The following is a 14,754-nucleotide window of genomic DNA, read 5'->3' on the forward strand; positions in this document are numbered from 1 at the left end:
TCTCCTGATCAGAGAGGCCTCTGGTTATTAATGTAACAAAATGCTCCCTTCTCCTTGTACTTAGCATCTCTGAAATTGTTTTATGTATTTTTTTTATTATTTGTTTTCTGCAACTGCTCTACAAGCTCTGTGAATGCAGAATTCCTCTGTTTTGATAACCGTGGTTTCTCTAGACCCTGGAGCACATGTGCATTAGTTAGTGCACTTGTGGATTTGTTAACTGAGTGAATGGTTGACTAGTAAGAGGGGATTCTTCCTGCCATGCCTTATCCACCTTGGGTTTGTTTCATCATGAGGAGTTAGGTAGGAGCCCTTTGTGGTTGCTCATAAAGACCTGTCTGGAAACTCTTTTATCCAGAAATACTGTTGAGCATCCCTTCACCCCAAACCTTTAAGTTCTTATTGTTTGGAAGGAAATGAAAATCAAAGCTTGCTTTATTTTGGAAATGGTGAGAGAAGTGAGGTTGGAGACGATCACGCCTGTCACACTTTCTGGAAGCCAACGCCCCATCTCACAGGTTGCGTGTCTTCTCATTGCAGGCGCATGCCGAGCCTTCTGGAGTATTTAAGCTACAACTGTAACTTCATGGGTATCCTGGCAGGCCCGCTCTGCTCCTACAAAGACTACATCACTTTCATCGAAGGCAGATCGTACCATATGACACAATCAGGTGAAAACGGAAAAGAGGAGCTACAGTACGAAAAGCCCGAGCCCTCCCCAAACGTAAGAGCAGGAGATGCGTCTGCAGCCTCTCTAACGTGTATCGATTAGCCTTGTTTATTTCACGATACTGATGTTTTCAGGTTTTGAGTTTACGCATCTTTCTCTTTGAAGACATCGTTCCAGGTAAGTGACTCTTCGCACAGTCCCTGGTGGCGATGCCTCCGAGAAGTACAGTCACGATTAAAGAACAGAAACGAGGTTACTTAGGAAGCTGTGCTGAGTTCCGTAGTGAGGACAGTGCCTGATGGTCCCGGGGTGTTTATAGGAAGCCTGTCTCGTGGGTCTGCCGCGCCTCATTCTCCAGGCTTTTTCCTTGGCTGTGCCTACGTCTCTGCTCATTGACGTGCCTTACGCCCCCTGGATCGTTGCTGGTTGAAATCTTACTCCTCTTTAGAGGCCTGCTTCAAATACCACCTTTTCCATGAAGCCTTATCCGATTTTCACAATAAAAAAGATAATAGGAGCAAACACTTTCATAGCACCTTCAGCCCTCGTGACAGTCTTATGAGGCAGCTGCTTTATTCTCACCACTTCCCAGGTGAGGAAGCCTGTGAGGCTCAGCAGTTTGACCAAGGTTTCCCAGGGTGGCAGTGGGGGAACCGGAATTCAAACCCAGGCGGTCTGTGCCTTGCAGCCGGACACGGTCTTTGTTTCCTTGGAACTGCTGGCGCTCCTTTGTCAAGGGAGCCCTCGCAGCTTTGTGCAGGCCGAGTTCTGTCGGGTTTGATCTGATGGAATCTAAAGGTCCCGTGAGAAATAGGCCAATCAACAAGTCTGTGCGACAGAGAGGCGCGCCTACTGTGCTTTCTCTGAATGTGGGGTTTGGAGCAGAGGACCGGCTCCTTTCTAAGCTATCATGAAGCCAAGAACGAATAAGGACGAGCACTCATGCGCAAAATCTCTTGTATTTTCTCTTTCCTGCTGTGCGACCCATTGTATTTTACACCAAAAAGGTGCCCTTGTCTTCATACTTTCCATTCCTGGTTGTGCTCATTGATAAATGCTGGATCAAACTGATAAATGCTGGACGTGAAATTGGGTATATTCAGATCTCTTCCACTGACTATTTTGTGTCAGGCTGACGACTTAACCCTCTAGAGGCCTCACAGCCATAGGAGGAAGTCAAGATAATTATAGAGCCAGAAGTTTATTCTAGACTGCTGGAAAGAGAATGAAAACCTAGGAATTAAGATAGTAGACATAATTTTGTAAAATACTGGAAAAACGTCAAGTGCAGCAAACATGTAAAGTAGTAGTAAATCAAACCCAACAAAAAACAGTGCAAATTTATTATTACTTCTACCACCTGACTCAAAATGTTTATGGGATTCACTCTTAGAAAATGTCACTTTCCTCCTTCAGGTTGTGGGCGTCATAAACAGGAGGTTGTTGACCATAGCAAATACTCTTAATATTTATCATCTCACTGTTGTCATGTATTTTAAGTGTAAATTCCATATGTACATAGTTCACACAGTTAAATAGCGGTAGTTATTTACAGATCACTCAAAGGCTCTTAGAAGCTCTTTGCATTACGAGTGGGGTGTGGAGACTCTTTGAATCCAAAGCGAGTCAGTCAGGTACCCGGTGGCCTGTTTGTTGGGGGCCTCCCGGTGGGCTTTATCTGCAGTAGTTGAGACACAGGTTTGGCTGCTGAACCAAGGATCAGAATAACAGGAGGCTAAACAAGGCGGAAGTTTATGCTGCTCTCACACGACAGCTCAAGTGTCAGCGGTCCCTGGGTGATGCGGCAGCTCCCCGGGCTGGGGACCCACAGGCTCCTGTTTTGCCCTCCTTAGGGCGTTTCCCTAGTCCTCATGGCCTAAGATGGCTCGCCACAGAAGTTGTCCGTGTTACTTGTGACCATGTAGCTACACTCAGCTGCAGGGGAGGCTGTGGCATGTGGTCTTCAGCTAGACGTCCGCGTGCCCAAATAGAAAACCCATGGCTGTGCGAGAAGGGGAGCCTGTCTCCTGGGGAACCCCTGTCAGGCTCTGCCGTGATGCCTGTAGGTCTTTTCTCGGGGGCTGTGTGGTCTCTTGAGTGCAGGCTTCTCTCATCTCCTGTCCAGGGTGTTCTGACTTGACTGCTCGTCGCTGGGGGTGGGATGGAGGGGACTGCGGACATCACGTCTCAGGACGCATCTTCCACCGTCTCCACATTCACTCCAGCCCCACCCTGGACCCGCGTCCCGAGGCCTGCCTCTTCTCCCGTGAGGCTTCCCTGACAGTTAGCTTCTGGCCTCCTGCCAGCGCAGGGGAGGGGAGGCCGTGGGAACCGGGGGTTACACCTGGCTTCCCACCTTCAGGCCCCTCACCCCCGCCTTTCAAAGTTCCTGATCCTGCACTGACTGAGCCTTTTTGGGGACTCTAGTTGAGATCAGGCTTATGTTGCTTTAACTTGTTTTAAACGGAGGCCTGGAAACTGGTGTGTGCAGCCTCATGGCCACCGTGTTTTCTCATCATGTTACTGGAATGATTCGCCCAATTTTTAGGTTCACGTATGGAGCCATTCGGTTCATCTCACTTCATTTGTGACTGTAATTTTTCCCTAATTACCTGTTGCAAATCTCCTTCTATTCAGATGTGTAGCTTAGATATTTTGGAGTGGGAGTGAAGAAACGTTAGCCTTACTTTACTGGAGGAAGCTTTGAAAGACGCCCAGGAAAATGAGAGTAAGAACAGTTGCAGCAGAGAGCCCTTGACCATCCAGCGCCTCCCGGCAAGAGCAGCCCAGGAATAAATGAAGCTTTTTAGAAAGTGCAGGAATCTGGCATGTGCTCTGTCTTGCCTGTGAGCCTTTCTTTTTGGCCTCATTACAGAAAGTGTTAAATACGGCTGTTCATCTGCAAATTACTGTAGTTAATGTGAAGATTATTTGATTGCTGTGCAGGACACTAAATCCAAGTACTCTGTTACATTCTTTCATCTGGGTCCAGCCTCTTCTCTTCCCCCCCCCCCCCACTTTTTTCTTTCCGCCTGTAGCCTGTATAATCTCCTTTATATTGAATCAGATTGAAATAACCTAGCCAGCTAAAAACACCACGAGCGGGTGTTTTTCAAGGTAATTTAACCTCACAGGATAAAATAAAGATTGGCCTCTTCTTTCCATCAGAATCTCTTATGCAGACCTTTTCATTTTCTTGGGTGTGTGGCTCTTTTGGTTTTATCATCTTGAACAAAATTGCATTAAAGAACTTTCAGGTTTAAAGAAATGTGAAAGTTGTTTATTGTAAAAATAGTTTCCATGAAATACCTAGAATTTGGAAAATAGGGAAAAAGCGCAATGGAAAAAATAAGCTGTGTGTGTGTGTGTATAGTCGTATAAAATCCACTACCAAAACTTATTAATGTTAACATTTTTATGGAGTTATCCTATACACCTGTGTTTGCTTTTAGTTTTTTTTAATTTACTGAAAGTCCTGAAAATACAAACTGGAGTTTCTCATGTGATTTGAGCCATAACCCAGCGGCAGTCATTAGACGTAAGGCTTCACGTGTTCAAACTGTGAGACTGCGGAGGCTTTAAATGCTAATAAGCACACCTGCGTTCAGGAATTTTGACCAAGTTGCAGGGTTAATAGTACATTCAGGAAGAGTCATCTGGCAGTAATACAGAAAAGGAGGTAAAGGGAGCATGGATTAAGTTTATGAACTCTTGTCTTGCTTTCAGATCGCAGTTATTCAGAAGCTCTTAGTCTGTGGACTTTCCTTGTTGTTTCACTTGACCATCTCTAAGATGTTACCTGTGGAGTACAATATTGATGAGCATTTTCAAGCTACAGCTTCATGGCCGACCAAAATTATCTACCTGTACGTCTCTCTCTTGGCTGCCAGACCCAAATACTATTTCGCATGGACATTAGGTAAGTAACACGTGAATAGACTTCTGTGTTAACGTGTGGAAGTGTAAATCTTACCCTGGAGATGGCTGGGAGAGTGCCCTCTTGAGGCTATATAGTTCAAGGCCAATGAGAAAAACTAGGGTCATCTATGCAGGAGAAACAAACCTCGCAGACCCTAAAAACTATTGGGAGAGCCTAAAAACTGGATCAAGCCCCATTTTATTATAATATCAGATAAAAATGAGAATAAATCTACTTTGTTTAACAGTTAAAGATGATAGTGTATGATAACGTACATCTTCTGGGAGAACGTGGTCATTTGTTACGTGGGTTCATAATGCTTCCTTCTCCTCCGTGTACTGCAGCGGACGCCATCAATAATGCGGCAGGCTTTGGATTCAGAGGATACGACAAAAATGGAGCAGCTCGTTGGGACTTAATATCCAATCTGAGAATTCAGCAGATAGAGGTTAGTAAATCATTGAGACGTTAGCTACCGTATGATGCTTTAAGTAGCATAATTTGCTTTCATAGGTTATGATGTGATGTCCCAAGAGTGGTGCTGAAAGATTTGTAATGATAATACTCATTCCTTCACTCAGCCAGTATTTATTGGTCATCAACCCTGTGCCCCAGGCCCTGGGGAGCCGGTGAATAAGATCCGTACAGTCTGGGTCCTGCTGGGGCTTTAATCTGGTGCAGTTACAGGGATATAGAAAGATCAGAGAGGCGGAGGGTGTTTATACGACAGGAGGCCAGCTTAGACTAGTGAGGTGATCGAGAGAGAGAGAGAGTGTGTGTGTGTGTGTGTGTTAGGAGGATGGGGCTACGCCAGGCCAAAGGCATCACCCTCATGAGACAGGGACCTGTTAGGAGGGTGCTGTGTTCGTCCAGCATGACGGTGACCTCAACCAGGGCAGTGATAGTGGGGCTGGAAAAACGTAAACACACAGGACACTGCCTGAGGGACTCAGCAGAACTCGGTGATGCCCTGAAATTGGCAAGAGAGGACGCGTTACGAATCGTGCCCAGAGGTCTGGTTTGAACAGCTGCATTCACGGTGGTACCTTTCCTGGGGTCAGGAGCAGGAGCAGGCACAGGTTTGAAGGCAAAGGTGATGTGTTCCAGTGTCAGGCTTACCTGGGTTGTCCAGCAGGCCCGCGAGTGCTGAGGCACAAGCTGCGATTGTAATTTGGGAGTTCTCGGCACGTAACACTTCAAGTTTGGGGAGGAACCACGAGAGTAGCCACGAGGGGCACGGAGGGAGTGGAAAGAGAGCTTCCAAAGGAGCCCCTATCTCACAGGCCGGGCAGAGGAAGGCGTGCGGGAGGGGTAGCCGGAGAGAAGAGAGGAAAACCAAGAGCAGGCACTGCTCTGCAAGCCTGTGCGAGGGCTGTTGCAGATGGGAGGAGTTACCAGAACACTGGGTGAAGGGTTGACAGGCAGCGTATAGTGAATGGACCAGGCTGGCCCCTCTGCTGGACCTTGGCACCTGCGAATGTGGTTCCCCAGGAAGCACAGGTCTGATCAGGTCTCTAGATCTTTCTGCATTGAGAGACTCCAGAATATAGAGAAGTAAGTTAAACACCAGGTCCAGAAGTGGGAAATCCTTTGGGGCCAGTGACCCAATTTCCTTCAAAAAATACACGGCATGGGAAAAGTGGGGGCAGAGGAGCTACTACAGCTTAAAGGGGACTTCAGCCGGACGCACCATGCGTTTGGATCCTGATTGACCTGGCCAACAGGAAAGCCGTGTTTTTAAACCGTCAGGGATATTTGAATACAAAATGGATATTAGATATTAAGGAATTATTATTAATTTGGTTAGATCTGATTATGATCTTTTAATTTATTTTTTATTTTTTATGACATTCTTTTTTTAGAATTCTTAATCTTTTGTAAAAAAAAAATATTTATTTATTTGGCTGAGCTGGGTCTTAGTTATGGCATGTGGGATCTTTGTTGCAGTGTGCGGGATCTTTAGTTGCTGCATGGGGCATCTTTAGTTGCGCCATGCGGGATCTAGTTCCCTGACCAGGGATTGAACCTCAGTGGCCTGCATTGGGAACACGGCGTCTTATTCACTGGACCACCAGGGAAGTCCCTGATCATAGTTTTTTTTTAAAGTTTTTGAGCATAAATTCTGAAGTACTTACAGGTGAAATAAGATGCCTTGTATTTGCCTTGAAATATTCTTAACAGTGTCAGTAATAAAAAGGGGAAGGACGGCGGAAATGGATGATGGTGGAAATTGGGGGGTGAATATATGGTCGTGTTTTAATGTTTTGTTCATTATTGCCAACTAAGGAGTTTTGAGACTTTTTTCCCTAATCAGGCCCTATGAAATTTTAATATCACAAACATACTGCGTATCCCTTTATGTCCTTTATGTATATATGTGCCTTATTCGTAAAAACAGTAAGATTTTTATTGCCTCCTAAGAACCAGTTTCTCATCCTCAGATTTTGACGAGAGTAGTGAATAATGGACCAGGGAATCTCAAGTGGTGAGAAGTGCAGACCGGAGGAGGGGGTGGTTACGCAGGGAAGGAGCAGTGGCCAGAGCACCGGAGCTTCCCTCTGAGACAAGAGCGGGGCGTTAGTGGGGGAAGCTTGAGTGAGGGGCTGGAAAGGTAGGAAGATGTGCAGACCACTCCTCCAGGGGGGCCGGTCCAGGGGAGCCACGACTCCCAGTAACTGGGGAGGGGGGCGGCTGAAGGAGGTGAAGGAACAGGGATGCCGCACCTGATGGGGCATCCCGTCTGGTCCCCAGTGAACGGCCACTGAGAGGTTATTTGCCTGCTCTATCAGGCCTGTCTTTGGGGTAATTCCATGACAACCCCTGTAGGTGTTAACACCCCGGAGAAAATGATGAGGGTCCACTTACCTCGCGGGTGTTCCCTGCAATAAACTCCTTTTATAGAATGATGTTCCTCTACTAGAAGAAATGGTATTAAAGGGAGGAGATGGTACACGACTGTCGTTGTCAAGTAACGTACTCTTAGCACAGGAGAATGTCACATATTTAAAGCTTCGTTATTTTGTCGGCCAAAGAAAACAGTTCCTTTGTTTTTCAGATGTCAACCAGTTTCAAGATGTTTCTCGACAATTGGAATATTCAGACAGCTCTTTGGCTCAAAAGGTAAAAGCTCCTTCAAGAGGCATCGTCAGCTGAGCTTTGGCCTCTAGTTCTTGAGGCTGAGCTTCACTGGGTTCACATTCTTGACGAAACTAAACTAACGCCGTGACCTTGTGTTAACCAGGAAACGCAGTTAACATTCTCCGAAGCCAGGTGCTTCCAAGTCTGAGAACTGTTTAGGCTTGGGTCATGAATGTAGCTACCGCTGACATCTCAGCCCACCCTGAAGTGGCCCATCAAGGGCTGAGATCACCAGTGTGTCTCTCATTCATGGGAGATTTGTCCAAATAAAAAAGGCTACACAACCACCATACGAATGCCCTAGATGTTCCACAACTCTTCCAGTTTTAAAATATTTCAGTGCAACAGACCTTTATTTATATGTTGGGCACAGGATGTGAAGACCCAGCGTCTGCAGCAGGAGTTCGCTGTCTTGTTAGCAGATGGCAGAGTGATCCCCACGTGCTGGTCCCTGTAGCGAGGACGCTGACAGAGGGCGAGCGGGACGCGTGCAGGAGCAAGGGGCAAAGAGGCGCTTGTGCTGAGAATTATGACGGGGAGGTTGTCATGTGGACAAGGGCGAGGCAGAGGACTGCACAGAAACTCCCAGTGGTCCTATCTCCCTGTTCCTGGAGGGACACACTGCCCGGTCTTGAGTTTATTTCATAAAATACTGCTCCTGTGACGGGAGGGCTCTAAGCACCGTTCTCTGTAAAGCAGCCTTCTTTTGTCCTGTCCTTTACTTATGACAAGTTCAATGTCTTTACCCCTTGAAATAGCCAAAATACATTATCATCGCTTCATGGTGCTTTGCAGTCTCCCTCAGATTTTCTGAGCTAATCTGTTGTGTTACTTTTTGTTGTTGTTACATATTAAATTTGATACCTTAGGAAAATCTTATTTTCATCTGAGTTCTCTACCTGTGACAGGAAAACTTTAGACTCAGCACAGCCTACTTCCCAGAAGAATATCGTTAGATCAGTTGGGAGTTCTAAATGTTACTAAAGAAAATAATAAAATAATGTAAAATGAAAATAACTTTTATATTTGTTCAAGTTTTTCTGTACATAGTATAGACTCCCAGACACTAGAAAAGATCATTTTGATGATTACATGTGCCAGTAAAGAGATGGAAATGAAACTTCTTTCCATAAATCTGATCCCTAATAGCCATAACCTCCCTGAGGTCAGAGATGAAGCTGATGCCGGAGATAAGTTGTTCTCCTAGGTGCTGACGGGCAATAAATGTGATCGTTGTGGGCTTGATAAGCTTTAATCACTCATGTTTTGCGTGGTTTCCAGGGTATGTTATGAACGCACCTCCTTGAGTCCAACCATCCAGACGTTCGTGCTGTCTGCCATCTGGCACGGGGTGTACCCAGGCTATTACCTGACGTTTCTCACGGGAGTGGTGATGACGGTGGCGGCCCGAGCAGTGAGTATGGTGCACCCCTCCTCGCGCCGGGTGCTGGTCACGTGACCTGCTGTCAGCGCCCCAGGAAGCCTCCTCCCACCGGGCAGCCTAGCTCCCTGGGCCTGGTCGGCGCCGCGGGCGGGCGGGGAGCGCGGGATGTGCCCGCGGAGGCCCCCACCGCACGTTCCTCATTGACACAGAATCTTCTGAAGGATTTGCTGGAAACTGAGTTAAGCAGAGATGGCCAGACAGGCAGGCTTATTTTAGAGCTGTTTCCTGAACGGGCCCTTCCCTGTGGCGGACCCCAAGTGGGGGGCGGGTCTGTAGAGGATTTGCTTGGCTGAGACCTGTGTAATATTTTGGGAAACATCTGAAGAATTAGGTTGGCGACACGGCAAAGAAGAGGGGCAGTTTGGTGTGAGTCCTTGAAAGGCAGTCGGAGGAAAGTGACGTGACAAAACCTTATTTTTGAACAAGCTTATTACGTAACTCGCAGGTGGCTTTCGCAAACTAGCAGCTATTTACTGCGTTCAGTTTTAAGGTACCTTGGAGATGTATGAGGTCAATGTCAAGAAGTGTTAACTAAAGGCTGTTCTTCTGTGGTTGGTAGTCTCATTAGGGGCGTAAGGTGTGTGTACATGTGTAGGTTTCTATGTGGGGGGTGTGCAGGTGCGTATACCACAGGGCATATGTGATAGAGTCCATCGATTTTGTGGATAGTGAGAACCATAGGTGTTTGTTTTTTTAAAAAATATTTATTTTTATTTTATTTTGTTTATTTTGGCTGTGTTGGGTCTTCGTTGCTATGTGCGGGCTTTCTCTAGTTGCGGCAAGCAGGGACTACTCTTCGTTGTGGCACACAGGCTTCTCATTGCAGTGCTTCTCTTGTTGCAGAGCACAGGTTCTAGGTGCACGGGCTTCAGTAGTTGCGGCTTGAGGGCTCGGTAGTTGTGGCTCGCGGGCTTTGTTGCTCCACAGCATGCGGGATCTTCCCGGAGCAGGGATCAGACCCGTGTGCCCTGCATTGACAGGCGGATTCTTAACCGCTATGCCACCGGGGAAGCCCCACCATAGGTGTTTAGAGGGAAAGAAATCCCTTTTGGTTGGGTTGCCTAAGGTGGTCAGAGTAGGAAAGTGTGCTCGGATTTGGGCTTTGAATGATGGAAGTTATTTCAGTAGTGAGTGAAGTGTGACGGGGGTAGAAAACGACTTTCTAGGTGTGGAAACGACATTAGCAAAACCAAGTTAGGAAGCGTGTGGTGTGTTTGGGAATGACAAGCAGATTGGGCTGAAGTAGAGCCTTTCATGTCTGTCTAAAGGGTGGGTGGTTCTGGAAAGGCAAAGGGCAGGGGTGGGGCAGGTCTGCAGGAAGAGGCATGATAATAGAAGAACTTGAACAGCAAACTCTGGGAGAGCCTCATCCTCATCTGTCCGCACATCAGGGAGTCAGGGGAGGTGGGCAGGTGTAGGGGTGGAATGCTGAGAGCCACGCCTGGGAAACGGGTCTGCCCCAGTGGACAGAAGGGCTCTGAGAGAGAGCAGGTAGCTCTGCGGCTGTGAGCAAGGCAGGAAGTGTGGATCGGGTCCTGCCGCTAGGAGTGCTGGCCTCCGAGTGAGCAGCCACTGACCACATGTGCATCACCTCTGAAGAGCTCGCTTGGTGGCTCAGAGCAGGGCCACACTTCATGAGAAAAGCCGGACACAAGAGAAAAGAAATAGTGTTTGGTGAAGTTTGCACAGTTCAAAATTGAAATGTTTTGACTGTTTTAGAAGATAAAAAATTATGAAAATAGTGGTTATTAGAAAGCACTTTTTTCTGAGAAGCCCTTCCCAATTTCCCCTAATGAATGAATGATGTGTGTAATTGCCGTTCGTTTTAATAAGTGCTCTTTGACCCAAGCTCCGTGTATAATAGCTGTCTTTCACAAACGCAGAGGTTAAAGAAGAAGAAGGATGTCTCATTTCATAGTAGTAGAGCAATTGGTCATGGAGTGAACCTCATTTACATATAAGCAGATATCGCGGATTTGGTTCTAGACCTTGGCAATAAAGTGAATATTTTCAGTAAAGAGAGTCACATGAATTTTTTGGTTTCCAAGTTCACGTAGAAGTTATGTTTACACTACTCTCTAGTCTGTCAAGTGTGCAGTAACGTCATGTCTAAATGTACGTACCCTAATTAAAAAGTACATTGTTGCTAAAAAATGCTGACCATCATCTGAGCCTCCAGCAAGTCGTAGTAATGACATCAGAGATCATTGAGCACACAACACCATTACAAACATAATAATAACGAAAAAGTTCAAAGTGTTACAAGAATTACCAAAATGTGACATAGAGACAAAAAGTGAGCCAATGCTGTTGGGAAAATGGCGCCAGTAGACTTGCTTGATGCAGGGTTACCACAAACCCTCAATTTGTAAAAAAACGCAGTGTCTGGAAGCACAGTAAAGTGAAGCACGATAAAACAAGATGTGCCTGTACCATAGTTTACAAAATATGATTTAAGGAACTCTATGCAGCGTGGTTTTTAACTTCGGGGGGAAACTTTTAATTTTAATACAATTTTGAATTTACAGAGAAGTTGCAAAGAACACCTACATGCCCTTCACCTAGATTCACACATTTTGCCCATGTGCTTCACCGTGCGCGCTCTGTATTTTTTATACATACGTGCATTAGTTTTTTCTGAACCAGAACCAGCTTTTCCTGGAGTAAGAGTACCATTTTAGATGCCCACCAGTGACGTATGAGAGTTTCACTTGAAACAGTTGATAAAGTCAGTGTAATTTTAGAAGCAACGTTAAAGATCAATATTTCTGTTTCTTTATTTCAGATGAGAAATAACTTTAGACATCATTTCATCGAGCCTCCCCAACTTAAATTATTGTATGATGTCATCACATGGGTGGTAACTCAGATAGCAGTAAGCTACACAGTTGTGCCGTTCGTTCTTCTTTCTGTAAAACCATCGTTCATGTTTTTCAGGTAAGTGTTACTCTTTAAAGTATGCCAGTGGAAATCTTTTAAAAATTTTTATTGAAATATAGTTGATTTACAATGTTGTGTTACTTTCAGGAGTACAGCGAAGTGATTCAGTTATTTATATATGCACGTATGTGTGTGTGTGTATATCTGTGTATATGTATATATTTTCTTTTTTAGATTCTTTTCCATTGCAAGTTATCACAAGGTACTGAGTAGAGCTCTCTGTGCTGCACACTAGGTCCTTGTTGCTTCTCTATTTTACACATAGTAGTGTGTATATTTTAATCTCAAACTCCTAATTTATCCCTCCCCCCACCCTTTCTCCTTAGGGAACCATAGGTTTGCTTTCTGTATCCGTGAGTCTGTTTCTGTTTTGTAAATGAGTTCCTTTGTATCCCTTTTTTTTGAAATTTATTTTTAAAAGAAAGCTTCGTGCTATGGAGCAGAAGAGAAAATAGTGCCCTAGCTTATTTCCTGCAGGATAGAGGCACTGTCAGTCACTTTTAGATCTTAAACCAAGCAGCCTCCAGTTTATATATGGGATGAGTGACGCCACCCAGACCTCAGATGAGAGTGTGAGTTAGAGGGAGGAATATCAGCTGGGTAACCGCTGCTTCAGCTCTCTCAGAGGTTTCAGTGGGAAGTGGAGCTCTTCTTTCTACACTAGGAAGTGAACTAGATGATTGTGGTGGCCATTTCATGATGTATACAGACATCGAATCATGTTGTATGCCTGAAACTAATAATGTTATATGTCAGTTACATCTCAGTTTGAAAAAGAGACAGCAGACTAGCTGTGGCCCACGGGCCATAGTTTGCTCACCCCTGTTCAAGAGCCAGGGTTTAGGAGTTTGTGTGTTAAAGCTGAGGCTTAAGAGTCGCTAGGGGTATTTTAGGGGCGAAAGTAAAATATATCCTCTGATAGCCATCAGTAACTGTTGGTAAAGTTCGTGGACCAAGAGTTCAGCTATCAGACAGCCAACTCTGAAGGGAAAGGAAAACTTAAAAAAGATGAGCAATAAAGAATATGATGAAGCAGTTAAAAAAAGTATAGCTTGTTCTTTATAACGAATTATTAATTCTCTTGATTTCTTCAATCAAAAGATATAATAAATTACTTGTATTTCATTTATTGGTTCCCTTTTCACTCTTTTATCTTTCACTGGTACTTTGTCATCTCTACGTGGTAGAAATTATTGTTTTGAATTCCATATTTTGTTTATCTTCTCTCCCCCCCACCAGATTCCACTCCCCCCATATTAGACAGCGATATCTTTGAGATCAGAAACTTTGTTCTTTCATAAACTCTTCATTCCCCTAGCACTTAGAATGCCAGCACAGTGTATGTGGTCAAAAAATTATTGAGTGTGATAATAATCATACAGGAAGACATGAGTAACTCCTGCTAAAATGTCCATTTTAGCAGAATTATTACATATGTTTAAATGCGATGGAACTGTTCATTGGATTTTCTGTCTCAGGTACTTTGTTCACAGGTACCTGCACTTACAGCTATAGAAGCAACAGGTCATATTTGGTTTATATTTAATTTGAGGCATGATACATCTCATAATATTTTTAGTTATGTGACCTTTATTTTGTGAAAGTAACCGTCAAGAAGCAATATTGCTTATCTGTTACATCATCGGAATATTTGTAACTTAATTAGGGGCAATCAGTAGCAGGTAAGGCTATTACTGCCCCTTTACGACCTGCATTCTTTTGTTTGCTCAGTATTTGATTCTGTGGATTTTGAGAGATTTTTTTCAGATCTCTGAAGCTATTGATGCGTATGTTTTTGTTTTTGTTCTATTTAGTCCTGGCCTGTGACCCTTACAAAGGAACGTAATACGATATCTAGTATCATGCTTATAGGTGTCCTGGGTTGATACAGTGCCGCTGGTATACATGGTTAGAGTTTCATCTAAGGGGAATGGGTACAAGAATAACTTGGTAAATATACACATCCTAAGTGGGGCTTGTGACATTTTGACAAGTGTCAAATTAAGTCTTGTTAATTATGAGAATTTAATAAAGTAAACTTCTCCTTTTTTCTTTTAGCTCCTGGTATTACAGCCTTCACTCTGCTGGTATCTTAGTATTATTGTTGTTGCCAGTGAAAAAAAGTCAAAGAGGAAAGAACACACATGAAAATGTTCAGCTGTCACGATACAAAAAGTTTGATGAAAGAGAAAATTCTTCGGGACAGAATAGTTTTTCCACAACAAACAGTGTTTGCAGTCAGAATCAAGAAATAGCCTCTAGACATTCATCATTAAAGCAATGATGGAGAAAGCACTCTGTTGGCTATTTTTTGTATGTTAACAGAAACCAATCTTAGCACCTTTCAAGGGGTTTGTGTCTGTTGGGAAAGAGATCACGTGGGGGGAAATCGGACAGTTTTAGGTAGGGAATTCCCTGTATACCAGCTTGAAAATGGAGTGAAATACCCCTCCCATGCCATGTCCCTGTGGGCCACGCCTTATGAAAAATATTTCCATTATTTCAATGGGCACTCAGGACCTCAGCATATGTCCATAGGGTCGTAAGTGTGCCCTGTTGCTGAATGTATGTTGTGTTTCCCAAGGCACTGAAGAGATGGAAAAATAATTGTGTCAATCTGGATGATTGAGAAAAATTAACTTT

The 14,754-nt window shown here is 44.6% G+C and overlaps 1 protein-coding gene across 2 annotated transcripts in view; it reads left to right on the top strand.

Moving 5' to 3' along the window:
* MBOAT2 (membrane bound O-acyltransferase domain containing 2) overlaps positions 1-14,403 on the top strand; it is a 109,208-nt gene extending 94,805 nt beyond the window's left edge. For both annotated transcript variants that reach the window (XM_057743227.1, XM_057743228.1), the window contains 7 exons: positions 541-724; positions 4,397-4,589; positions 4,934-5,037; positions 7,645-7,709; positions 9,009-9,141; positions 11,957-12,108; positions 14,170-14,403. In XM_057743227.1, coding sequence (XP_057599210.1) covers positions 541-724; positions 4,397-4,589; positions 4,934-5,037; positions 7,645-7,709; positions 9,009-9,141; positions 11,957-12,108; positions 14,170-14,395 — 1,057 coding nt within the window. In that variant the 3' untranslated portion in view covers positions 14,396-14,403. The remainder of the gene's footprint in view (positions 1-540; positions 725-4,396; positions 4,590-4,933; positions 5,038-7,644; positions 7,710-9,008; positions 9,142-11,956; positions 12,109-14,169) is intronic.
* The last annotated feature ends 351 nt before the right edge of the window (positions 14,404-14,754 follow it).

The sequence above is a fragment of the Hippopotamus amphibius genome, chromosome 7, assembly GCF_030028045.1.
Source record: "Hippopotamus amphibius kiboko isolate mHipAmp2 chromosome 7, mHipAmp2.hap2, whole genome shotgun sequence".
Taxonomy (NCBI): domain Eukaryota; kingdom Metazoa; phylum Chordata; class Mammalia; order Artiodactyla; family Hippopotamidae; genus Hippopotamus; species Hippopotamus amphibius.